This window comes from Lynx rufus, unplaced genomic scaffold, assembly GCF_022079265.1.
Source record: "Lynx rufus isolate CCGP_SWC_20201006 ecotype Redwood Valley unplaced genomic scaffold, mLynRuf1.p SCAF_2, whole genome shotgun sequence".
Taxonomy (NCBI): domain Eukaryota; kingdom Metazoa; phylum Chordata; class Mammalia; order Carnivora; family Felidae; genus Lynx; species Lynx rufus.
In genome coordinates, this window is record NW_025814834.1 from 73,612,302 (window position 1) to 73,639,711 (window position 27,410).

The window sequence follows — 27,410 nt, forward strand, 5'->3', positions numbered from 1 at the left end:
TGAGGTCCTAGGTCCTTCATTTACTACGTGATTTTGAAAAGCACTTAGTTGTTTGGAGCACTACTACTTTGGAGCACTACATCTGTATAATAGGAACAAAACAACTATCAGTTGTACCTTCTTCTTAGGTTGGCTGTGATGATTACATTGTGATGGTGTATATTAAAATATTTTCCTTTTAATTATGATATGGATGTTTTGTTAATATTCATCAGCCCTGAAAAAGGAACTAAACAGGGTCACTCTCTATAATAAATTCCCTTTTATATATTGAAGCTATGTTAACTATTTCTGGTCAAAATCTGTCCAAAGCCCGTTATGTAAATCTGTGCTCTAATTAACAGAGTGCAAGGAGTGTGATTTAATTTTTCCTTGATGACTCACAATCATAACAAATACACATTTTTGTCCTCTTTAAGTGGCACAGATATGGTCAAGATTTTCTGGCATCACTGGGGTACCATGAGGGCCAGACTCCAGCTGGAGATGGGCAGTTAGGCTTGGTTGGCATCAATTCCAACCCTGATTTTCAGCAGAAATTTACCCTGGAAACACTGTTATCAATTCATGGGCTGGTTGGATGGCATCAATGTCTGCCAGGATTTGCTTCATTACAATCTAAGCCCAGACTTCTGTTTTCAGCCATCATAGAATAACTGATCCTGGACTTGGCCTTTTCACAAAACAAAACTATGAAACGTATGTATGAAGGAAGTGTTTTTAGGTCCTGGACAACACATAACACAAGAATGTAATCTTGGGGGACCGACTTAATGACTTAATTCTTAACAGACATTAAGAATACTACCAATGCCAAAACAGGCAGGGAAAAAAAGCACACAATTTCGAGTTCCTGAGAGACAGGAACCATCATAGCAGCCCCATATTCCCTGGCTTTCTGCCTGAGGGCATTTTTTTGCATCGTGACATAGGAAGCTGGGCCCATGAAGTGGAGCAATGATGGACTTAGTGAGCTGAGGGATAGAAGTGAGAATTGAAAATGGTTGGAATTTGAGGGGCAGGGAACTGGGAACTATGTAGAAGAGATTCTACAAGTCTATAGGAGGATTACTCACAAGTCTTTAACTGAATGCTGGACCGTACATGTCCATGACACATGCGTAGGTCGGATGGAGTAGCTGTTGCAGGACAGAGCTGAGCATAGGCCAGTGACTATGATCTTCCAGCCCAGTCAAACTGTAAACCTTCCTGATTACCTCAGCATTTAATTTCCACAAAGAACTACACCAAAGAGTGGAAGCATATGCTAGGAGTAAAACAAATCTGAAACAGACCCTTCTCAGAAGAACAGAACCAATCTTGACAGGATCAAAAGCATCTGTCAGTAATTTAGTTATCTGCCACAACAAAACTCAGAATCCTAACAGGTCACAACATAATACAGAGTCCCTACAATGTATCATCCACAAAAGTTAGCATATCATTGAAAACTGCTAGGTATAAGAAGAAACAGAAATGTGACCTATGAAGATGTAAACAAAACAAAACCAACCAACCCCAATAATAGAAACAGACCCAGAGCAAACCCAGATGTTGGAATTATCAGAGGACTCTAAAAGGTCATTATAGATGTGCTCAAAGATGGAAAGGAAAAGATGTATACAGGGAGTGAATAGATGAAGAAATGTCTTTAGAGACATGGAAACTATTAAAAAAAACCCACCAAATTCAAGTATCTGAAATAAACAATTCACTGGATGGGCTTACCAACAGATTGTGGAGACTACAGAAGAAAAGGCAGTAAATATGAAGATAGATCAACAAAAAATATCCAGTGTGAAGAATACAGAGAAAAACTATTTTAAGATATACACAGAGCTTTAATAAGAGTAAGAGCATGTAGTACAATAATGTCAAGTTACTCCAGAAGGAGAGGAGAATGAGTTTGGGGCAGAAAAAAATATTTAAAGCAATTATGGTTAAAAATGTCCCAGTTTTGATAAAAATCACCAGCCAATATTCAAAGAATCTCAATGAATCCCAAGCAGGTTAAATGTAAAAAAAAAAAAAAAAAGAAACCAAAAAAACCAAAAACCATAGGTAGGCCTGTCAGAATAAAACTGCTGAAAGTCAAAGATAAAGAGAAAAACCTGAGAGGCAGCCAAGAGAGAAGATACATTACATAAAGAGAAGAGTGATACGAATAACGTCTGATTTCTCATCAGAAACAATCGCGGCTGAAGACAATGAATGACATCTTTTTAAAGTACTGAAAGGAAAAACCCATACCTGTCAATCCTGAATTTTATACCTAGCAAAAATATCCTTTAAAAATGAATGAAATAGTTGTATGGAAACCAATTTGACAGTAAATTATATTAAAAAAAAAATAATGGAAACTTAGGTGATTCATTCTACAACCCAAAAATACTCATATAAAAATGATAATGCTGTAATATTTTATAAAATAATAAAGGTAAATAAAAATAAAAAAATGAATGAAATAATAACATTTTCAGATAAATTAAAACTGGCAGAATATGTTGCTAGCAGACATGCAACACAAGAAAGGCTAAAGGAAGTGCTTAAAATGAAGGGAAATGGGTCGAGATGGAAACTGGAATTTGTAGGAAGAATACATAGGATGAGAACTATATTTGGTAAACATACAGTAAATATAAAGACATTTGTTCTCTTAATTTCTTTAAAACACAATTGACTATTTACAGTAGAAATAATAACACTATATTATGGGTTTTATTATGTGTGTAGAAGTAAAATATTTGACAATAACATAAAGGTCAAAGGGATTGTACATGGTATTATTCTGCTGAACAGCACAGATTAAGTCCTGCTTAAAAGGAACAGCATGAATGCTATTATTCTTTATGTTGCTATCGCTTTCCATAGGAAGTATTTTTGTTACTACTTCTAGATGTGTCACTTATATTACTAATAAATTTTGCTTCTACACACAACAACTATTAAAAAAACCCACAGATTTCCATTTATATGGAAAATATTAATAACTTCTCCAGTCCCTATAAGAAATTTTTCAGGCTAATTATAATACAGCATTAATGGTAAAGAATGTGGGCTTACAAGTGAATAGAAATCACTTCAAGTTTGCTATTTTCAAAACTAAAAATTAAAAGCTGTCATGAGCTTTTTACTTTGGTTTGAATATTTAAACTTCAAATTCACCTGGATTCCAGTTTCATCGAGAATAAATGCATTTATTATAAAATAATCATTTATTCATCTTACAAAATGCATTATCAGTTAAGTTTCACATAATCAAAGCTAGCTGTAACAGTTTTATGCATTAGACTACAAAATTATCATACTATGAATAGCTGAAGTGTATTATCATACATGAAATCCTTATTTATCATGAATCAACTCATAGCAGAGGTCAAAACTGAAATCTTCAGGGACACCTATTAAGCTCAAAGCTGTAATCACACTTCACTGTCTTTCTGGATAGCTGTTCTTTTTCTCTGCAGGTTCAGCCGAGGTAAGGTCTAAATTGCGTACAATTCAAAACCCTTTTGGGAAATTCCACATCTATTAGGGTGTCTTAGTATTTTGGCATTTTGAGGATTTAAAAAAATGGAATCATGTGAAAAAATTTGTGAGTCAATTATATTGAAGGTACTGTAAGACAAGTTATTTTAAAACCCTTAAAATGACAAGGACGTGGACTAGTAGAAGCAAACACATGTGTGAACTATAAAGAATTTTAGGCAAAAGAGTCAGAGTGGAGTGGTTTTAGTGAAGCAGGGGGCTCCCACTCAACTCAAGAGTACCTTTAGTTATTTTGTTTAAATGACCAAAATCTCATTCACATTTTTAATTCACATTCACTAGAATAAGTTGGTAGGTTGCTAAAAATGAATTGATAATTATAACAATTTTCCAGTGAAACAACAATTTGTGGGCGAAGAGTGAATGAAATCTTGCTAATTAATATATACCTTAATATAACACTCAAGCTGCTTAAAATTTAGTGATAATTCCATTCTTTTAGAAATTAAAATTCTTTCAGTTTCTAAATAATCTTTTTTATTTCCTAAATATTTTAAGTGGCTTTCATTAAAGATGAGACTACTTTTCAAAATCAACCAAGTAGTAAATGAGTCATACTTATCTTAATAAAACATTCTTTCTACATGGCCAAATAAAATGAAAAGGAGGAAACATGTATTACTGGCCAAATATTTTTTGCTTATGTGATATGAGAGTGTCTTGTAAACTACTTTCTCCTAAATGGCAGAGAGCTTTTCAAAGGACCTAGTCAATAAAAGCACAACACAGCACTGACCAGTAGGATTCAAAATGTGCACAACACTGGTCTTTTCTAGTTAAAAACACCATACATTTTTTTTCGGAAGCCCTTATCTAAAAAGTCAGTCAGGATTAAGGAAACTGGGTAAAATGATCCTTTAAAATCATGCGTATATATAATTCAGACAAAGAGGCTAACCCAGGGAGTGTTCCTGGTGAAGCACTTCAGTGATGAGTGCCGCAGATACTGTGTGCATTCTCTAACTTGTTAAGGCATCGAAAGAAGGAATCGATCTTTAAGATGAAATTAACTTCAGTGACCTACAGTGCTAAAATACAACTGGAAATACTAGAGATTAGGAGTTAACTGATAGTATCATAGACTCGGCAACTTGAAAAAAAGTCAGACTGAAGGAACCACTGATGCCTGTGATACTGTAGCATCCTGGAGATTCATAACCAGTACTTGCCTGGGGTCTTTCTGAATGCTGTCTATCGATGGGGATCTCGTGGTGCCATCATCAGCTGGCGCTGCGTGCTGAAGCCTGTTATAATTGCACTCTTGCACTCGGTATTGTATTGGCCTGTAGGGCTCCGCGTAGGTAGCTGTTGTGTTCAGAGCATAATTATTTCTTTGGTATGTAAGGGTGCTTCGTTGGCTGGATGTCCTTTGCAGATTTCCAACACCTACTAGAAAGTCAACATTTTTCAAAAGATTAGTATACTTTCCACAAGGTGGTACTTTTCCAAGGAAAACTATTTTTAAGGAAGATTATAGTCTTTAACAATTATGTAAATTGCTTTATAGATTTTTACCAGTATTTCCAATGTAGATTGTAGGTTTTACCAATCTGGCTTATCAGGGCTAAAGAAGGCACTTAGATTTTTAATATACACAAAATATGTCAATTTTATTAACAAAAAAGAGCAAAAATAAAACTTTAAATCTGCCTACATGATTGATCTTACTATGTTTAATAAGATTTTGTAACAAAAATGCAAGCAAGGGGCGGTGCCTGGGTGGCTCAGTTGGTTGAGTATCCAACTTAATGTCGGCTCAGGTCACGACTGCATAGTTCGTGGGATGGAGCCCTACATGCGGCTCTGTGCTGACAGCATGAAGCCTGCTTGGGATTCTCTCCTTCCCTCTCTCTCTCAAAATACTAAATTTAAATTTTTTTTTTTCAACGTTTATTTATTTTTGGGACAGAGAGAGACAGAGCATGAACGGGGGAGGGGCAGAGAGAGAGGGAGACACAGAATCGGAAACAGGCTCCAGGCTCTGAGCCATCAGCCCAGAGCCCGACGCGGGGCTCGAACTCATGGACCGCGAGATCGTGACCTGGCTGAAGTCAGACGCTTAACCGACTGCGCCATCCAGGCGCCCCTCAAAATACTAAATTTAAAGAAAAAAAAAGTGCAAGAGAGATATAGGAAAAGAATTAAACTATTCCAAGAAATAAATGGCAAAATGCCATAATTTTACTTAGCAATAAAAAGCAATTATTCAAACCTGTAGATAATTGAGATGGTCAAACTGAACACTTAGTGTATACAGGTTACTTATTTTGATACACATTTTATTTATAGAACTTTGGATTTTGATAATATTGGAAAATTTATTTCATAAGAAGGCTGATACATCAAATTCTTCTCTAGGTACCTTCTTAAATTTTTGCATGAGGCTATATATAGAGGTATTGTACTACTGCATATAACATTTCTTTCTTAATTATTACAGAAGCTATTTCTCCAATAATTGCAGACATGTTCTTCTCCCAATTAAAAGATTTTAATAACATTGTTTGTTTCTTAATGCTATGAAAGAAATTCCTTGGGAGGAGTTCCCCTCTATTTCTAGACAGGAGGCTGAATCACTAATCATTTAAAAAAGCCAATTAGAACTTTAAAAAAATTCCTTAATTTAGAGAACATAACAAGTGAAATATTTCTTGACTAATATCTATTAAAAATCGGTACATTCTATTAGAAGAAAAATCCTGCAGTAAACCAAACTGTCAGTTTTTGGCAAAGAACCAATTCAAATATAGTCTTCTCCCTCTTGGTATTCTGGGAGGCATGCATCCTAGAATGGTGCCTTTATGTGTTATCATTGTGGGCATGTTCATTTGTGGGCATGTTCATAGATGCACTATCTCTTAAAAAAAAAAAGGAGAGAAGAAAAGGCCTCTTGGGATTCCATGAACCAGGCCGGCAGCACAATTGGCAGCTCACTTGGCCATGGGCCATAGCTTCTGCTCTGTCAGCCAATATGGGGTGGCATAAATGTGAGAGTGGGGGTGCAAGGGTGTGATGCACTCATCCCTGTTTTTATAAATGCAGCTACTGTATTCTGCCTCAGACTGAGTCCATCATAAGGAATATCTCACATTCTACGTGTAGACATTCAGAGGAAATCTAGTATCTGAAGAGGAGTAATACCAAATACACTTGGGATACATACATGCTGAAATAAAGATAGCCAAATAACTCATAAAGGAATCTTCTGTAAATACATATTCCAGGCAATAAAAACCACAAAGAAATATTCCAACTCAGGTTTTCCTTTCTGTATCTAACATGTTTCTAATGCAAGGAGAGTCATACGTGTAGCTCTACAAACTTATTTGTGAGTTAACAAACTAATCACTGCATTCATTGATTAGACTAAGGTGAAAATATATCACCTATAAATAGGTACAACACGAACTTGTGTTGTACTGTTTATTGATCTACTGTGATAGCTGGTTATCTGACAACTGAATGGGCAACATGATTTCATTCTAACAGGGTACCAATCTTAACAAAATCCGTCTGCTCTTGGGCATTGCATTTGGGAAAACCAGCTAAACAGCACTAAGGCCCACCTGAGCCTGTGCGATACAATGCTGTCTGTGATCCTTGGAGCTCCACGGTCCCGTGGTTTGGGCTGCGGTACACTGGGCTGTAGTAGGTCCTCCCCTCATATATAGGAGTGATGTGCAAGTCAGGAGACACAGCTGAACGAAGGTCTTGCCCAAGCTGGCTGTGCTGACTAGCGTAGGAACTCCGTAAGCCTAGAGGCAGGAAAATTACATCATTAAGAAATTGAGAAAATTGTGGAGAGGTTAAAAGACTTAATTAATAGGACCTAACCAATAGGACCCAATGTTAAGACTAAACACTGGACCTGGTGAACTTTACAAGAGAAGGATGCCAGCTATGAAAGGGATGTTATATACATTTTTTGAGTTAAACTTTCTCTTGGCGGCAAAATAAAAGTAAATTTTGTAAGAAAAAAATTATTGTGTGGTTTGATACTCTGAAATTCATTCCCCAACTGTAAGCTATTTTATGGTGGTAACCAAAGAGAGAATGCTCTCTTCTGTGGTTACATGATTTTCACAGTTAAAACATAAAAACAATGGTTCACGTCATTCTCTTTTCCTGCTCTGCAGAACTGGACAACCATCTCTTTGGGGGCAGGGCCCACCATGTCCCACGCCTCTTTAAATCTCAACATCTAAGACAATGCCTATGTAATAGTGCTTAGTGAAGGCTGAGATTCAAGAACACTTCTGAAATATATCTCTCAATTCACCCATGATTTTTCAGTAAAACATGAAATTTTATGTTACAAAATTTGGAATATTATCAATGAAGCAATAACATTTATTTAGTATTATGAGGTATTATTTTACTATTTGTTATCACTGTATTTTTCCTTTTAAAAAAAAACAAACATAGCTGTTTTTGCAGGAACCCACATACCAGATTCTTGTTTACCTTCTTTCTAGTGCAAAGGAAAAATACAAAGTTAGTACATTAACATTAGATCATTTGAAATATTCTTTCATTCAAATTGCTAATAACTAAAGTTTACACATGGGATTTGTGATAAAAAAAGTACAGTTCAAACTCAAACATTTTATTTGCTTAAAGAAAGTGAATTACTACATTCTATATTAGGATGCTCAGAAGTTTGTGATCTGTCATCATTAGTAAGGAAAATCTGTCACTTGGTAAGAATAGTAACTAAGGTTACATTCCAAATATGAATAAGAGAAAGCACAAACATATCTGAAGTCAGCACTTACTTCCTTTAAAAAGATTGCAAATAATTAACACAGTAACTAATTACAAAAAGATAGGTTCATTCATATCCTCTTAGCTCAGTTAATCATATCACAACAAAAAGCAAATGGGCCTGAATATGAGTGATAATGTTGCTTAGTGAGGAGTGGCAAGAAAGTTTAATACGTAGAGCTCCTGAAATGAATGATTATTACCTACCCTGGACAGCAAGGTGACATGGTAAGAAACTAAATGAACCAATGTGGGCATTAGCTACTGCTCTCCACTTGCCAAAATGAAGATCAGAGGCTTAAACAATTATGTAATTGGGAGATTCTCCAGCCAAACTTCATTTCAAAACCAAGGAAACTGAGAGCCCAAAAGGAAATGTGATTCATCCCCATCAGAAAACTACCTCCTGGTAGGGCTGAGAGGAACCCAACACTGGACACAGTGAACCCTCCGGGTATAAGACGTGGTGCGAGAGATCTGGAACTCGATAGAGCCCTCTGTGTTCACACAGAATTAAAGGGCAAGTTTAGCCCACCAGGGGTCCATAGAAGCCAATGTAACTCTAAAGATGATACCATGATTGTTATCGTAAAGTTCTCATTTGGAGATTTCAGCTTTTCATTCATTGGCAGATTTCTCATTCTTCTTAGCAGAGGTAAGCTCCATTTCTTTATGGGATGCATTTTGAATGAAAGTGCAGGCATTGTATTTGTTAATGGTGATATAAAGTGGGCAGGTAAATGTACCTGGTCCTTGGTAATCTTCTCAACACAAGGTGCTATTTTAACATTCAATAAAGCCACAAATACTTGTGATTTGCTGTGATACTCTGTAGCTCACTCAACACTTGGGCACAAACAAGCTGAGCACTGAATGCTCATGAAGTTGGCTGAACAGCCATGCCCTCAAACAAAGCATTTTGCACATAATCAGAATGTTATATTCTCACTATGCAAGAATCTGGCTGGATTCTTCACTGGAAACCATGCTATATGATATGATTTATAAATATTTGCAAGTATTTACTATAATTTCATGGGAAAGGAAACCAAATGAGCTTGTTGAGAACCATAAAAAGTATCCAGCAACTATTCACTTGTTATAAGATTATTAGTGAGATGAAATTACTACATGTGACAAACTGAAATGGGAAATAAAAGCCTTAGAATTATAGTGAAATGAACATTTATAAATGAAATGTTCATTTCACTATAATTCTAAGGCTTTTATTTTGTGAGTAACATAATCTTTGTGAGTAACGTAACAGTGATGGCTACTAATTTTGTTCACCTGCTCATGCATGCAAACAAAACACACAGTCTTACAGATTTACATTTAAAAAATTATAAAATTACATAGCCTCCATAGATTAAATAAAATGATTAAGTGTAGAAAGTCCACTGTAACTTAGTGTCTTTTAAACTGGAAGATAAGTAAATATGTTCCATAACTGTTATTAGAAATAACTGTTCCAGAAGCATTTATGCAAATTTTTTATAACCTTATCTCCCCCTCCAAATAATGGAAAATGCTGATCTACAAAATTATTTATGTAACCAATAGTTTCTATTTGCAATTCCACAAATACACATTACTTTACCTATTACAATGACATATTCCCTGTGATTTAAAATCTTTATATTTAAGACATTGCAAATAAACATAAATTTATCTCCCAAATAGTATTCTTTATATTCTCAAAATTTTTCTTGACATGCTATGATTTTACTGAAATGAATATTTTAGGGCAGAGATATTTTTCTTTTGTAGGAAGTAATTTATACACATATTGTATCATCACTTAAATTATGATCACCAAATATCCAAGTGTCTGAATCTATTAGAAAATATTGCTTCAGGCTTATCAATTAACAGGTTATTAATCCTTTGAGATCAAGAACCATAATAAATATCATGATAAGCACATGGCTTTTGGAAGTAAGAATGAAAGAAAGGAATTCACAAATTAGGATCCACATTCAGAATAAGCAGGCAGGAGACGATGGGAAGGCAGAGCTTTCCTAGAACCTTTATAAGGACACCCTTAGCTTCTTTTCAAGACTGTAGTAGATTAGGGCAAAAAATCTGTGATAGCCTAGCTCTAAACATAAAGTCTAATTTCACCTGTGATGGCAGAAGACAGGCTTTGTAGACCAAAGAAGATCATCCCTCTCAGGGTTAAACATAGAGACAGTAATTGATGTGCTCACTTCCTTCCTGGGTTTCCACTTCACTCTACGGCAAACATAGATTTCTGCATAGCTATTCTATATGTACACTGGGGGGAATACAGAAATCTTCAGAACTATTTATCTTTTAGGGTTTCCTTGGGAGACAGAATTTCATAAATGATTCCTACCTCACTTTGCTGCATACTTTCAGAGGCATGCCAGAAAATATCTAAGTCAAGTACACTCCTCTGATGACTGAATGAAAAAGAGGTGGTTTCTCCACTAGGAATTTCTTTTGAGCTCAAAATCTAGTTCAATATGAATTCTTCATGCAAAATTATTCAACTAGAAAATACCTTTCCCAGAAGCCATAAGGAAATGATATTAATTTTGCTATACAAAATATTAAAAAGTTCTGTAAATAAAAAATACCAAAAACAAAGTCAAAAGACAAGTTACAAAATAGAAAAAATACCTGAGACGTATATTACTAGAAGCTAATTTACTTCAAGTATAAAAAGCTTTCATAAGTTAAAAATAGACAAAAAACCTAAACTTGTGGTTTGGAGAAAAGAAATAAAAAGGCTGATAAACATGTAAAATCTTCAACATCAGTCATAACTTGATAAAGGGCACTTAAAACAATGAGGTACAGCTTTTAATCTACGACATTGGCAAAGATGAGGCACTCTGACAATATGCAGTGCTAGTGAAGGTTTAGGAGAACAGATATGCTTAAACCTATTGGAAATAGAAATCTGTGCAGCTTCCCTGGAAGGCACAAGGTAGGATAGTATTTCTTTAAGAACAAATAAGCACCTAGTTTGATCTAGCAATTCTACTTCAAGAAATGCATCCCACAGTTATCTTAGTATCTATGTGCAAATATGCAAGACCAATACAGAACTAGCTACATACACGTTACATTGTTGTCTCTAATGCCTAAATATGAAAAAACCTAAATGTTAATAAGGAAGAGATAAAATAAATTATAATACATCTATAAAAATAGGGTCCTAGGCATCTATTGGCAGAATGGAGCTCTCAGACATATTAAAAAAGAAGATATACATATATATTATACATATTTACATGGTATAAGATATATACAATATATAAATATATAATAGAATCCCATCAGTATAAAACACAGTGAGTGCACATTTGTAATACATACATATGTAAACACACATTCTTTAATTTTTTTTTTTTACCATTGTGTACATGTTAAAAATGTATTTTAAAACACTAACTAAAGATAAATTTCATTTTGATAAAAAGAACAATGCCTATACATTATGTGGGAAACCCTCCATGAAAATACCCTGGAGGAAATGGCTATAATATCAGGCACCTTGCTGGTGTCTTTCTGACTTAATCCGAATGGCATTTGAAGGTAATCATAAGAGCTTTGTGCATTTCCCACTGGGATGCTAAAATCAAGGCAGTAGGTGAGAAAAATCCATATTCTGTATCATTAAAGCATTTCTTTTAAAAAAGCTAAATATTTCAAGAGATATTTCAAGAGATTTTTTAACATAACTTAGAGGTTTGGATATAGGTAGGCCTACCTGGTGAACAATTTTTCATTAAAAAAAAAAACAAGCAACCCCCCACAAACCCCAACAAACAGCTTAGAATTCCAATCAATGTTTCTAAAATGCAAAAAAAGTACTTTTTATATCCTAATATTGGGAGGGGGAAAATGCATTCACTGCAAAAGATTTCTGGTTGATATAAATGTATATATAGTTTCATGCATTAAGAATTATAGAGCCTGAAAGACAAGTCAGCCTGAAGTCAGCAGTATAAATTTTGAGATAAAACTATGAGCTTTTTCCACTTTATCATGCTCTGTTTCGGTGACGACTGCACAGAAGATTTCCTCACCGGGCTTTATGTAGTGCTGTCACCTTGAACTCACCTGTCAGGCTGTCTGGCCGAGGTGGAACCATCCTTTCGTAGATTTCATACTGCTGCTGTCCAAATTGTTCCATGTCGTGAACAGTCCTTTGCAGTGAAGGTCCCAGATGTTGTGGTACGGCAGTCATCCCTGAGCGTTTGGGGGACGACGACCCCACCTGGCCTTGGGATGGGGAAGCTACTCGAGTCTGTGCATCCATCAGGGTCAACGGGGACCCTACTCTGGCGGTGGTTTGGTACTGAGGGGTTGGTCCGTTGGGATTGGAGGTCTGCCGGGAGGTGACTGACCCAATCCGACGTACAGCTGTCGGGGACGCGGGTCTCTGTGCAGAGTATGGAGATGCTGCCCGCTGAGCAGGTAATGTGGTTGAGGAATATGCACTGGGGTTCAGTGGTCGGGAGTCTGTCACTGATGGAGAGCCAAATCCACTACCCAGAGAAGTTCTCAGTGACCCCCTTGAAGGAGACACGCCTGTGCTGATAACATAAGAAGGAGACTGTGCTCTAGATGGAACTGAACTAACTCTTCTCATGGCCCGATTGGCTACTGATGGCTGATGAAAGGGGGGGGAAAAAAGAGAACGGGTTTATCCAGGGTTTTGTGTCCACTGTCATTACAGAACAAAATGCACATAGCTCACTACAGAACATGAATTCACTGCTCATTTTAGGCGTCTCTTTCTTTTTTATGCTTTAGAGCTGGATATTAATTTGTCCTTATTGTGCTTCTCTTGGTATACTTTTTTTTTTTTTTGGTAGTTTAACCTCTAACTTTTCCCCCCCAGAATCAATTAATAAAGAGAGATCTGAAGATACTTAATATTCCTTTTTCCTTTGTCTTTATATTTTTTACCCTCTTGCCTATGCATTTTTCACAACAGATAAATGTTACATTGCCATTTACAACAACATGGATGGACCTAGAGGGTATAATGCTAAGTGAAGTAAGTTAGAGAAAGACAAATACCATATGATTTCACTCATATGTGGAATTTAAGAAAGAAAACAAACGAAGAAACAAAGAAAAAAGAAACAGAGGAATAAAAAAAACCAGATCCTTAAATACAGAGAACAAACTGGGAGTTGCCAGAGGGGAGGTGGATGGGGGGATGGATGAAATAGATAAAGGGAATTAGGGAAACACTTATAATGATGAGCACAGAGTAATATACAGAATTGTTGAATCAGTACACTGTACACAATTAAAAAAATGCTGGATTGCAAGTGTAAAGCATCACTGGATCAATGTACTTATTTTGTTCCCTGTGAGTCAATATTTTTGGCCATGGTAAGGCATTTGTGTAAAACAAAACAAAATTTGAATGTACCAATCTAAATGCAGCTAGAGGAGGGTCTATAATTTTTTTGTCCTTATGGGTTGGCCCCATTAATGAAAGGAATGTGATCAAATGTGGAATAAATGAATGTCTGGATAGGGCCTGGGGTCCAAAGCGCTCCTCTGTGTATCTATTCTCAAGGGACAGCTCAGTTGCACAGGTTGCCCCCTTGCAACCTAACTCTTCAGCTCTAGGAACAAAATCAACTTACCTTAAGTTAAAAAAAAAGAAAAGAAAAGAAAAAAGAGGTAACATGACCACTTCTAGGGAGATAAACAAATGTCTGTAGTTAAGATAATTATTATTCAAAAGTGTGACTTCAAACCAGCTGACATAAAAATTCACCTAAGCCGATAAACTCCTGTAAACAGTCTAAAGCTTCTCACACTTTCCCATCAAAGCATCCCTCATGCACTAGGAATATGATGATTGGAGAAGAAAAAAATAACATGCACTCTATTTTCGTTTGTTTTAATATAGAGATGTTTCTCAATACTTAAAAAATTCTTCTAAACTGTTGAGCCAAAGTGCCAAAGTCCTCTCCTGTTTCTCCTTTGGCACTGGGAAGCCTGGCCCATGGCAGTGTTACCTTCAGGGCTTCCTCTACAACATTATGAGAGGATTAGTGTCTGCCTAACTTCTTGATCATCTTGGCATTTTTCAGTTCAAGAGAAATCACTGGGTACTTCGACAGACTGTTATCCCTGCTGGTTACTACCACTCAGGATCCTACTGCTTCCAAGAATTTTGGTACATGCTGGTGGATCGAAGTCTGTGAAGTGGCAGTGAATACGGAGCTAAGGAGGTTTTACAAATACATACACAGGCAATCTTTTTTTGACCAACAAGTGAGAAAACCCTAACTTAACAGAATGGCTACACTTCTAAACAACTTTCTATAGGCAAGAGTATCTATAGTCTAGCAAAGAAATGTGATTTCAGGGAACAATTCCAAAGATGAAGGCAAAGCATTTTGATTACAGCAGGCCAGTGCCATTTTATTCAGGTGTGGGAATAGTGTTCTACCCTCTAGGACTCTTTAGAACATATTGTAGCTCTAGTATTTTTAGAAACGCATAATCCCTAAGGCACTGCAACATTCTACCTAGTTTTCTAATACTCCCCCCACCCCACCAATATTCTTCCTCTCGTGCCAAACTTGTTTCCTCTAGAAGAATTACTCTCCTATATCTGGAATTTATTAGAATTTACTGATACAAGCTAATAATTCCTAAAAGTTTTTTTTACTATCACAGACTCTAATAACGTTAAATTGATTTTACTACTTTGTCCATTCTATAAAATCAATCCAGAAAGAATACTTATGACAGATATTCAATTAGGGGGGTTATTTCGTCACAAGGATCTTGATGTTCTTGGCTTACCTGAACCAGTGTTTGTCCTTCAGCTCTTGAATTCCTCACCAAATGGTTATTAGTTGATCCTATAAATGAATGCTGTGGTCTATTATCTGCTTTACTCAAATTCTGGCTGTTATGGAAACTCCCTGCTTCCTGGTATCCACTGTCAGAATAAGAATTCATTTGTGTTGAACTTCTTGAGTTACCCAATGATCCTGCAGGAATGAAACCAGCAGGAAACACCTTTACTTTACACTTCGGATGCTCATTTTCAAAAAGAGTATATGAAAAGCAAATCGAATACTTAAAAGATAATACAACAGACCCTCACTTTCATGGAGAGATGTCTGCTCTGGTGAGTAGAGGGTCCCTTGTTCTGGCTCTGTCCTGATGAGATAGTTGTTGGGATGGACAGCGTCAGAAACTCTAGGTTTGTTTACACCAGTATTTGGCACATCTGTAAGAAGAGAAGTTTAAACAGCGAAATCTAATGACAGTATTACATAAAAACTTGCTAAAAAAAGGTTCGGATATTTGTACCTTCTTATAATCTATATGTTAATAAAAGACTATTTTCATTGTAAACTGCACAATGATTTACTCTTTTCTATATGGAAGTATTCCATATACCCGTTGTATTAATATGTTTTCCTAAATTTCATGAAAGTTGTTCATCCTGATTACCACCCCAAGTGAACTTACAAACTATGTTAAATTAAAATCTGAAAACTGACCTTGTTCCTCGTTCCTCCTTGGAAAACTCACCACTCAGGTGACATCCTCCAAGAGGACTAACAAACTCAGAACAGTAGCCAAGTGTTTAATAAAAGGTCCTCCATACCTCCAAACTTTTGAAATAAAAACTTGCATGGTGTTTATATTACTGAGCTTGGTAATGAAACCTCTGAAGGTAGAACTAGGCTTTTATGTCATATTTCATGTTATCTAAAATCAGTGGAACTCAGTATGGAGTTTTCAGATTTACAAATGATGGAAACTTTAATTTTTTATCCATTTGCTTATCTTACTTGTAGTCTCTTTCCAAACGAATACAGACAAATCTAACCTGATCCTTGTTTTCTCTAGCCAAATCAGTCTCTTCCATGATCTTATTTTCCTTCCAACTGTACCATTGTGCCATCTTGAACTTAAAAACAAAACTATTTACCTCCTTCCCTATTCCTGCTTTTTTTGTATGCTACAGCATACAAATCGAGGTGGTGTAATTACACTGCCTGTCCCCATTTCCATTCATATATGACCTCTTTTCTCCATTACCTTCAAAATATATTAGCCCATGTTATGATTATCTTCACAACTCTGTCTTTCCTCAAATTTAACCCTCAGGTTGCTAGTAAACATTTTTTTCAGGAATGCCGGCTTCACTATCTCTTCAAAGATTTATATGAAGTCTGTATCACATTCCGAGTCCAACACAGAGTCCTAAGGATTTCAATGTCTTCATTTGTCTTTCCTTTCTGACTTTCTTCCTTTAGCTATTTTTTAAGGCCCTAACTATGCAGCTATGTGAAAAGACAGGTGTGTGTGTAAGAGAGAAAGAGAGGGAGTGCCTGGGGAAAAGGAGCTTCAGAAAAATTTCCTTAAGGAAGTAATATCTTACCACAGGAGGCCGGCTTGCCCCTTCTTTACTACACTTACATACCTCCCTCCACTAGAACATAAGCTCAGCATGAGCAGGGACTTTCGTCTGGTATGTTTACTGTTACTTCCTCAGTGCCTAGGATGGTACATTCCACTCAGTAGGTGCCCAGTAAATATGTGTGGAACAAACAAATTCCTAGTAAGAAGAACAACTTCTCTTTACTGAATGCTGATTCATGCCTGTCATAGTGCTGCAGCAGCTTTAAAATGTTCAATAAAGTTTATCTATGTAAAGCGAAGTGAAACTTTTAGGAACTGCTGATCAAGCTAGTTTGGAAAGCAAATACAAGGTTTATAGGAGAGCCGGGAGCCCCACTGCATTCTAAACCTTTAGCTTGACGCTGAATTCAATCCAAGGTTTTGTTTCTTAGCCTCCAGAAAGATTCACTGACATTCTTAATATAGGCTTTTAACGACCTGTCTCCTGATTTATTATTTGACAGTACATTTCTAGGTGGTAGAGTTCTGTGACGGTTCTGAATTCTTAAGCTTGGAATTTCAATAAAGATTACAGATTGCGTATGGTTTCCCTGGTACACACTGAAACATGATCTGAGTCTCCGGCAGGCTGATGATCCCGAAGAGTGATCTGCTTCATTTGTAAGTCTTGCGTTACAAGTTCCAGGGTTCCACACGCTCTTATATAGCACTTCTTGACAGAATTTTACGCAGGACTGAGTAAAATATGTAGTTTGCTAGGCTACTAGAGTTTTCTGTAGAACTGGAGTGCCTGGGAATAGCAATGCAAGGGTCAGCCTGAAGGCAGGGCTGTGCTGAGTCTACCTGGGCTTCGTTCGTCCAAATGAAGCCCAGAGACATTGAACACGAAACGGCAGCAGACATGGAAGCACCCCTGCGGTAGCTCCAAGACTTCTCATACATGGAAAGGGTAGCGTTTTTCAAAAGGAAGAGAGTTTTAGATAGTTCTTAGCTTCAGGTTTAGTACGAGATAAAACGTGGGACGCCAATACATCAAAGCTTTTGGCTTGGAAACACTAGGTGGCATGCAGTGTCAGGATCGGAGAACTTATCACCATGGAAACTGAAACCCATTAGAGTTCCATGTATGCCTCTTCATTTTTAAAAAACTATTAGGAGCTATTATTTAAATAGGAAAAGAGAAAGAGGCACCCTACAAATCTGTACCTCAGCAATTGTGTCTCCTCACCCAGCACATTTTCTCACAAACCATGTGGCAAACAATTGCGCTCATTTAAACTCTTCAAGAGAAGCTATTTAAAATAATCTTGGGGCACTTGGACAGCTCAGTAGGTTGAGCGTCTCTTGATTTCAGCTCAGGTCATGATCCCAGGGTTGTGGGATCTGGCCCCACATCAGGCTCCGAGCTGAGCATGGGGCCTGCTTGGGATTTTATCTCTCTCTCCCTGCCCCTCATCCTCACTTTCTCTAAAAATAAGGTAAGTTAAGATAAAATAAATCTTAAATAGAACAAGCACAAATTGTGAGATACAGGATTCTCTACTGGTCACCCCAATAAATAAAACTTAACAGAACTAGTATCTCAAAAAATACAAAAACAAACAAAATAAACAAAATTACACTGAAAGTAGTATAACCATGTACCCTCTCAATGTTAGTACCTGTTTCTTATACTTTGAAATGCAATGCCTCAAACAATAGAATATAGAAAAGGACTTTGAGATGGTTAACTAGAGTACTAAAATACTAAATTCCCGTGTCCCCCAAATCCAATTTGAAGATCTAAATAACTAGGTTTAGAGAACAGGATATAAACCTCATTTTAAAGATTTCATTTTTAAGTAATCTATACACCTAACTTGGGGCTTGAACCCACAACCTTGAGATCAAGAGCTGCATACTCCACCAACTGAGACAGCCAAGCACCCCTATTTTTTATGTTTAAGTTTTAAGAAGTTGATAGATAAATGAGATTAATCTAATATGAAGTACAAAACAACCAAATTTTAAACTACGAATGAGGTCTTCAGTCATTTTTCTATTTCTGTAATGAAGCCCAATGTAATCTATATATGCAAAGACAAAAAGATACTGACATCTTAATCATTAGAAGTTAAATAATTTTCAGTTTTACTATTATTTACTATTTTGTTGAAAACTTATAATTCACAAATTATATGCACATATATAAATGTATGTATGCATAGATGTTATACCTAAGGTAAGAAGACCCACTTCCTAATTACTGAATAAAGTATTCGTATTGTAGTATGGTAAAGTTCGAAATTATTATATTTTTAAGTTTATTAATTTTGAGAGAGAGCGAGCGAGTGCATGTGCGGGGGAGGGGTAGAGAGGAAAGAGAGAATTCCAAGCAGGCTCCATGCTGTCAGCGCAGAGCCTGATCTCACAAACCCAGAGATCATGACCTGAGCTGAAATCAAGAGTCAGAGGCTTAACCAACTGAACCACACAGGCACCCAGGTAAGTCTTGAAATTATTAATTATGCACTATTTGTGCAATCTTACTCTAAAATAAATGTCTTTTTAAAAGTTTATTTTGGGGGGGGGAGGGGGAGTGGGGGAGGGGCAGAGAGACAGACAACAGAATCCCAAGCAGGTTCTGCATTGTCATTGTGGAGCCTGATGCTGGGCTCAAATTCATGAACCGGCTCAATCATGACTTGAGCCGAAGCCAGATGCTTACCCGGCGGAGCCACCCAGGTGCACCTAAAATGAATGTCTTTTAAAAATACATACTAGAGGAATAAAAGAAGACACTAGTCAAATTTACCAGATAAACCACAGAGCCTCACAGGATGGGATCACTTCATGCTCATTGCTATAAACTAAAATTAAATAGTTGGCATGGTGTGATTTAGCACAGTCAGAACATGCAACTGAGACATTTTTATGAGCAAAAATGACAAACGGAATGTCAATGCTATTTCTTTAATCTGTGTACTGAAGAATATGTGTTACTTTTTCACAAACATGTTTTGTGGGACATCAGAAATATATTATGGGGCATTTTCAAACCTGAAATTATCATTTTCCATGAAAATACATGTTTAAAAATGTAGAATTTGAACAAGCTTCAAGGTAGAATGAGATAATCTCCCATTTGTGTTTACGACTAGGAGATTATTGGAAACATGGCCCTTCTTGCCTATTACATTTCTTCTGAGTGCTCCAATATCACTAAAAAAAAAAAAAAAAAAAAAGCAATTAACTAGAAAAAGTAGAAGGTTGCGGCTAGGAAAAATATTAGTGGGTAAGGGATAATAATGCTGTAGGGCTATGTAAATCTCATGTATTATCCACTCCATTAAGCTTACAGTGAAAGAGAAAATACAAAGTGTATTATCTTTTCTGTGATGTATGTCCAAAATATACACCAAGTATGCATAAAAATATGCTCAGGAAACAGGGTAAGGTCTCACTAAAGAACTTAAATTACTGAAATTCCTCTGCTTTGTTAATCTATGTGTCTTACTGTTTAGAGTATATGAAACAGAGGTCTGTGCTAGGTGTAAAATTACCAGGGAAACAGGAACCCAGAGATCAGTAAGGAGATTTTTAGTATATACAACCCTGTAACTAGTCTTTCTTAGTCCAGCATACTGTAACTTTGTGCGAGAATCTCCTTGTTTGTGGCTGCTCTGAGTTGCTATGGTGTCTAGGTCTGCCCTTACATAAAAGATAGTGTAATATGAGTTTTTGCAGGACTCCTGTGATGGTTAATAGAATGAATGCAGATGATTTTTTGACGGCTAAGGGAATGGAGTATCTCACTTTTTTCTCTAACTCTGGACTGTGAATTGAAGTTAGCCTTCATATTCAGAGTGGCAACACTTTATGAAAAATATGAATAGAAAATTTTGTCTTATGGGGACTCAACTTCCTACTTGGCCATGGTACTGTGGCTTCCTGTAGGGCTACAGGCTCAGAAAGGAGTCTATCCACAGAGCTGTAGAAATAGTCCAGTGCCTTCTATGGCTAAGAAGTAAAGCTCTAGGCCAAATTCTGGAAGAGAACACGGATGATGGCCTTGAATAGACTTCTCTTCAGTAACTTCTTTGATGTACATGAGTCACTTCTACAGCAGGTAACCCAATTATTGGGGGAAATGACATCATTGGGGAATACTGTTGCACAGTAAAAATGTAAATAGGGCAATGGAAACATGAATCATAAAAACATTCTTTGGTCTATAGAAGACATAGATAGATGTTGACTGATATTTTAAGAATATTATAGATACCCACAGTTTGTTGACTCAAATATAAATTACTGTGTGTGTGTGTGTACCCACATATGACACCCTTTAAAAGTTGGGCTTTAAAGGAAGTAAAAAACTTATGAGAACAGGCAGAAGATCATGTTTACAGAAACTATTTCTAGTCTGGTTCTCGAGTGTGTCTAGGTTTCTGGGTCTTATACATGCTTATATTATCTTTTAAACATTAAGACAAAGACTCCAAAAATTTTACTCATCTAGAAAATGTTGAGTGAAAAGTCTTGGAAAGCAGAAACCATTAATGAAGTATCTTCCAGTTCACTTTACACTTTGCTCTAAACATCAATTAATGTGTCTTGAAAGCCACTGTAAAAGCTCATCTGTCTAGATTCAATTTCATGGTTTAAGCAAACTTTGTATCTACATAAGCTGGTATAAAGCACTTTCTTCAATTTCTATAATGACACATCTGTAAAGTATTTTATAGTTTTATATGTCACCAGAGAGATCTTTTGTTCATAATATTGTAAAATTCCTGAATTGCGTTCAGGAATACAAAATGATTAAAAGTATTTTTTAGAAAAAAAAAAAAAGGAATTTTTGCAAATAGTCATATTAAAATGAGTATTCATCAAGTATTTTTTTGTCTAGGCATGAATTAAAATACAGGTGTCATACTTACCATAAAGAATTTATATCTGTAAGAGGAAAACTAGAAAAACAAGGAGTTTAGAAATGTAAGAATGAAAAGAAATAGATCACACATGTCAAATTTCCAACACTGAGTTTACAGGTAGGTACTCATGAAAGGCCCTGGGCCTCTTGCTTCCTATAGAGAAAGCTGAAAAAAGAAAAGGATCTGCGGTAATGTCTATGAAAAATAAGTGCTCAAAATGACTCAAATATTTTTCCAAGGACACACTTTATTCCTTAGGGAAAAAGTGTTACCAAATATAAAAGTGGATATATTTGATAGCCGGAGATATAAGATAGATTCCCTCTGTTAAAAAAAAAATTCTTTAAAAAGACCCAGACAAATCTGTAAAGGAGGATATTCACTACCATAGGAAATGAATGGGTCTTCTGAAACTAGGTTTTTCAATAATTTTCTATTGGGTTATCTTTTTTGGTAAAGAGTATCAAGATAAACCTAAATGCAGACTAACTTTCTGGCATAAGAATGAAATGTGGAGTTACAGATGATAGCCTGCCTCCTTGATACTTCCCAAAGCAATGACTGTTCACTGAGGAAGTATGGCTCTGTGTGTTGCAGAGATGGTAACAGAAAAGGAGCTTTTAAACTTGATAATTTCTGTTTTATTTTAGGTAGTTAACAGAATATTTCTTCACATATCACTAAGAGCATGAGAACACTTAAATACTTATTTAATACATTTATATTAAACATGAAAGGTTAGAGGCTAGAACTGGATATGAGATTTTCATACAGTCCTAAATCACTGTATTTAAGTCTTTGAGGGATGTATCTAATCCATCCCCATATATTATGTGTAAATGGTGTAGGAATGGTCAGATACATTATTTGCTAAAGTAAAATGCAAATACTCTTATTTGCTGGTTGCCACACATCCATGAACCATGTCCAGTACTTTTACTGTAAGTATCTTTCCTGCAGATCACCTTACCATAAGCATTTTCAACAGAAACATTTTCACTGTTTAATTGGCCATAAGGCAATCTTGCCATAAAAGATAAAAAAATAAAATAAAAATAACCGGCTGACAATTTGGTTTCTTTTCTCCAGTGATGCACTACTCCTATTTTTATATTACGTAAATCATAGCCCTCATAATGGTTTGTACCGTGGCGCAGAGGTTTGTACCCACATTTCCCACAGAACTTTGGAACATCTATCAAAAGACATGTGACAATATGCTAAGAACAAACAAGGCTTATCACAGCACAACACAAAATTCAGTTTCAAATACGCATCCTAGCATTTGAAATCTGATGCCTCTCCTAATAAAGAAATTTTAGTGAAAAAAGAAAAAGTGTGATGCCAAATGAGGAGACACATCAACAAGCAAAAAAAAAAAAAAGTGTTTAATAATATCAACAAAATACTTTGAAGACAAATGCTTAGGTGCAACCCACAAAATAAAGTCAGTATTGCCATGATTCTACCTTCCACATTTTGAATGTATTCAAATATTTTGTGTTTTGTAGTAGTCTTTTACATTTTGCTATTCATTTTTCATGTTTCATTATGTCCTTTGAGTGAGTGTCCCTCTTTTGTTTTTCGTGATTTTATCTTTACAGTGCAACTGCCTTATGGCTAGTTACGCTGTGAAAGTGTCTGTGGCCGAGATATGTACAATGAAATTACTTACAATCCACACAAACACAGTGATAAATGTAGAGTTCTAAACTAGCAGAAAGGCTGATGTCCAGCATGTTACAGAAAATTTTGCTTAAGTTAGGACTCATTTAACAAAATCCCAACTATGTGGAAATACATGTTAAATAGCATCCACTGGCCGAGAAACTCCCTCATCTACCTCAGAGTGGTTTCATTTGTGTCACAGCTAACCTTGGGAGTATGACCAACAGTTGGCTGGCTTTAACATGTGCCACTTTGATGTAGTACTTTAACCCACAGTATGCTGAACGCTTTGTTTAAAGAATTTGTATTCAAGTATTCTAAAATTTAAGTTTTCAAACTTTCATAAAAGTAGAGATCAACAAACCACCTCCCCAATTTAAGTTACAACATTATGCCATACTTTTTATGCTCCATTTATCTTTCTTTTCTACTATTATAGAATTTTAAAACAGATCCCTCACATCAGATCATTTCAACTCTAAATACTTCCATATGTAGCTCTGTAAAATAAGGACTTTGCAAAACTACATTTATTCCACCATATAATGAGTTCACAGTCAAATTTTCCTGATGTCTCAAAAATTTCTTTCTTCAGTTGGCTTGTACTAGTCAGGCTGAAATAAGATTTACTGATGGCATTGGACTATGATTGCTACTTAAGTACCTTAAATCTAAAAAGAGGCTCTCATACCCTCATTTTCATGTTCTTGGCTTACTGAGGGAACCATAGCAACAAACTCATAGGATGCTCCACATTCCGAGCTTGTGTGCAGGTTTCTCATGGTGGCATTAAAACATTCTCTAACCTCAGTATGTCTTGTAAACAGAAAGTTAGAGCTAGCAGCTTTCAGGTCAAAATTTTGTGGTTAGAATACTTTATGGATGGTGCTGTATACTTTACATCTTGTCATACTGTAACGCTTAGAGTTGCTAAGGTCAGCCAATTCAAGTGATGGCAGCCCCATCTTTCCATATTTTCAAGTTCATCATCAACCTGTCTCCTAGTGCAATGGTTTCCAATGTTGGCTGCACACTGCAATCACCTGGGATGGGGTAGGTGCAGAGTTTAGAAACTATCACTGACTGAGTCCCATGCCCAGAGATTCCAATTCAAGCTGTGGTCTGAATATTAGAGATTTAAAATATTAAATATTTAAGATATTAGGAGTTTAAAAACTCCCAAGATGATTCTAATGTGCAGTCAGGATCAAAATACAGTGGTTTTTGCATACACTGACAATCTTTGCTTGAACCATTTGATTAGAGCATGCAAATTGGTGATTTTTCCAATTTTATTGTTCTTTCTACATTTATCAGCAGGAATTCCTTTGGCGTATTTAGATACCTTAAGATAGCTATTAATGGCCAGGATTATTTGGTTATCCTAAAAATAATCTGTACAGGATAGTAGGATAAACTTTTAATTCTTCTCTTTAATTACCAGTAATTAAATTAATTTACTTTTGAGTAAGGCAGTGATTCTCACACTGCACTGTGTGATCATCAGGGCATATTCAAAAAGTTGATGCCTGCTTCGGGCCCCAGACTTCAACAGCTCCGCAGGCAATTTTAATGTACAACAAAGTTGGGAACCTCTGGAGGTGTTAGTACCCGAATTACCTCCAATGGTGATAAACAAAAGTTTGTTGTTTGCTTGTTCTAGTAGTGGTTGTTGCATTTCTGTTGACAGAAAAATGTATGTGGTCGTTTTGAGCCAGATATGAAAAGAAAAGAAAGAAGAGCTGACAGGAAACATGACAATTTTATTAAATTCCAAGATCAGGTTGATCTCCAACTTCCATAAGAACTAATCAAATGATAGAAAGGTCAGTGGTTTGCTGGTCTCCGCACAATGTTCTGATTTAATGAATATTTAAGAATTATTTAAGTGATTTTACTGTTAAATCTGTCTATAAAGTTTATGATATAGGGCATTTGGAAACAAATGGCTTTTTAAAGCCTAATAACTCACTAAAATTTTATATATTCATGAAAATTTACGCTCCTAGACTCTGGCAACATAGCAAGCATGGATAGGCATAGCAGTTAGTATAGGTAGGAATATTTGTAGGGACCCCCTCAGACTCTGACAGTCAGCACGAAGGTTGTTTTGAAGTAAAGACATCTGAAATTCAACAAATGTAGAAACAAGCCTTCTTGGAGCAACCCTTATTTCACTAAAAGCAGAAACTTCTGGGAGTGAGGCTGCCATGGGTCCCTTCTGGGGGAGATTCATGGCATGAAAAAAAAGTGGGAGGACCATGTGTACCTGCATAAACAAACATTATTGCAAAATTTCTTAGATCCCCATTGTTCCCCTAGGAACCTATTTGTTTTTCCCCCAGAAGCCTTTTCTGCCCACTTCCTCTCCCCCGTTAAGCTAGGTAGATAACCCCTAGTGTAGCCATTTAGGTAAACTACTTTCGTGAGCTCCTATGTGTATCTGAATACTTTGGGATTATTTTTCTATTAATTTAACTATTGTCAGTTAAATTCACTGGCTCCCTCAGTCACTTAACCTAAGAAGGCAGAGGAAAAGCCTCACTCTTCCCACATATTGTTAAGCATTTTTGGTGGGCAGTTTGACAATATGTGCCCCCAAAGCCCCCATATACACACTTGCCCAGGCAGTCCCACTTAAAAAAATGTAAGTGACAAAGATACTCAGATGTGCAGAGAAACCTTTTACCATTGTTCGTCAAAGTAAAAAACTGGAAAAAAAAAATTTACTAATAAGGGATTGCTTACATAAATTTTCTAAACCATGGGTATTTAACCATTAAAAAAGAGGTGGGTCTTTATATACTGACAACAGAAACACATGCTTGGTTTTCACTATGCCGTTAAGGAAAAAACCTACATTATAGAACACTGTATAATATATCCTCACTGAATTAAAAACAAAACAAAGCCAAAGGTGTGTGTGTGTATGTGTGCGCGCGCGTGTGAGTAGGTATCTACAGAGGTATGTGGGGCAATGGCCATTGTATAGAAAGACGTGGGAATGAAGGGAATTTTACCTTTACTCCAAGTTCTTCAAGACTTACTTTTTGTAAAATATAGAAGGCCTTTTGTAATAAAACATTAACAAGTTAAGAGAACCTTTTTGTGGTGATCAGGAAGCTATAGTGTTGTAGCTGTGGTAAGAAGAATATCATGACTATGTAGCTAAAAAGGCCTGAAAAAATAAAGGAGGAAAAACTTGGCTGGTTTTAACAGAAAGTCGTATTCCTCCTGTTATTTAGAAGAGAAACAGGAAGGAACGAATATATGATGAAATTTTGTCATTTGTACAATTTATAGCCATAATAAATCATAACATCCAAAATCCTCAATAAAATAATAGTCCTTTATACATGATTGCTAATGTAATATTCTATTTATGAACATGTATAATATAACTTCCTATTCTATCTCCTTTATAAATCCGGCACATTTCTACTGAGGCATAAAGTGTTCCCATTTAAGTTTGTGTCCTATCTCATGATGTGCTGATGCTTTTTTGTATTGTAAATTACTTGCTCCAGATGGAGGAAAAAAAGAAATAAATTGACTTAGGGCTAGTCTCACATTTATCTCTTATCTTCAGTATTTATGTTTTTTTTTTTTTTTTTTTTTAACCCACCGCAGTGGGAAGAAAGTCGTATCTATACATTTTAGGAACAAAATTTAAATATGTAAACAAAATACAAAACCCAACCCCTATAAAGTCTTAAAATTAGTAGTATACATTAACTATTAATGTCAGTATGTACCACACAATAATGATTTAATGGACAGTATGTTAAAATTATGGCACTTAAATACATACTCCACAATAAATGGATGTGGCACTGTGAAGTTAAATTACCCTATCAGTTTAAAATTTATGTTTTACCACCATCTTTTTCATTCCCTTTCTCATTTTATTGTCAAATATCCACTATTTCAACTGAATGAAATCATTAATATTTTCTCTCTTACTCATTACTTATTACAATAGGCCCACCCAAGTCTCTCTACCCCTTAATGCCTTCTGGGTCAACCAGAAATTTCCCTTACTTTTATTCTCCTGTGTCCTTTGCTAACTCGTTGCTTTAGGAAAAACTCTAATCTTGTGGCTTCTTTATTTTCTTAGAA

The 27,410-nt window shown here is 36.0% G+C and overlaps 1 protein-coding gene across 1 annotated transcript in view; it reads right to left on the bottom strand.

The window, feature by feature from the left end:
* The window catches only part of PKP4 (plakophilin 4), a 240,103-nt gene that overhangs the window by 43,620 nt on the left and 169,073 nt on the right, over positions 1-27,410 (bottom strand). The window contains exons 5-9 of the mRNA XM_047085087.1: positions 15,437-15,562; positions 15,130-15,320; positions 12,409-12,961; positions 7,116-7,304; positions 4,719-4,938 (exon numbers count right to left, since the gene is read on the bottom strand). Of these exons, the coding sequence (XP_046941043.1) occupies positions 4,719-4,938; positions 7,116-7,304; positions 12,409-12,961; positions 15,130-15,320; positions 15,437-15,562 (1,279 nt within the window). The remainder of the gene's footprint in view (positions 1-4,718; positions 4,939-7,115; positions 7,305-12,408; positions 12,962-15,129; positions 15,321-15,436; positions 15,563-27,410) is intronic.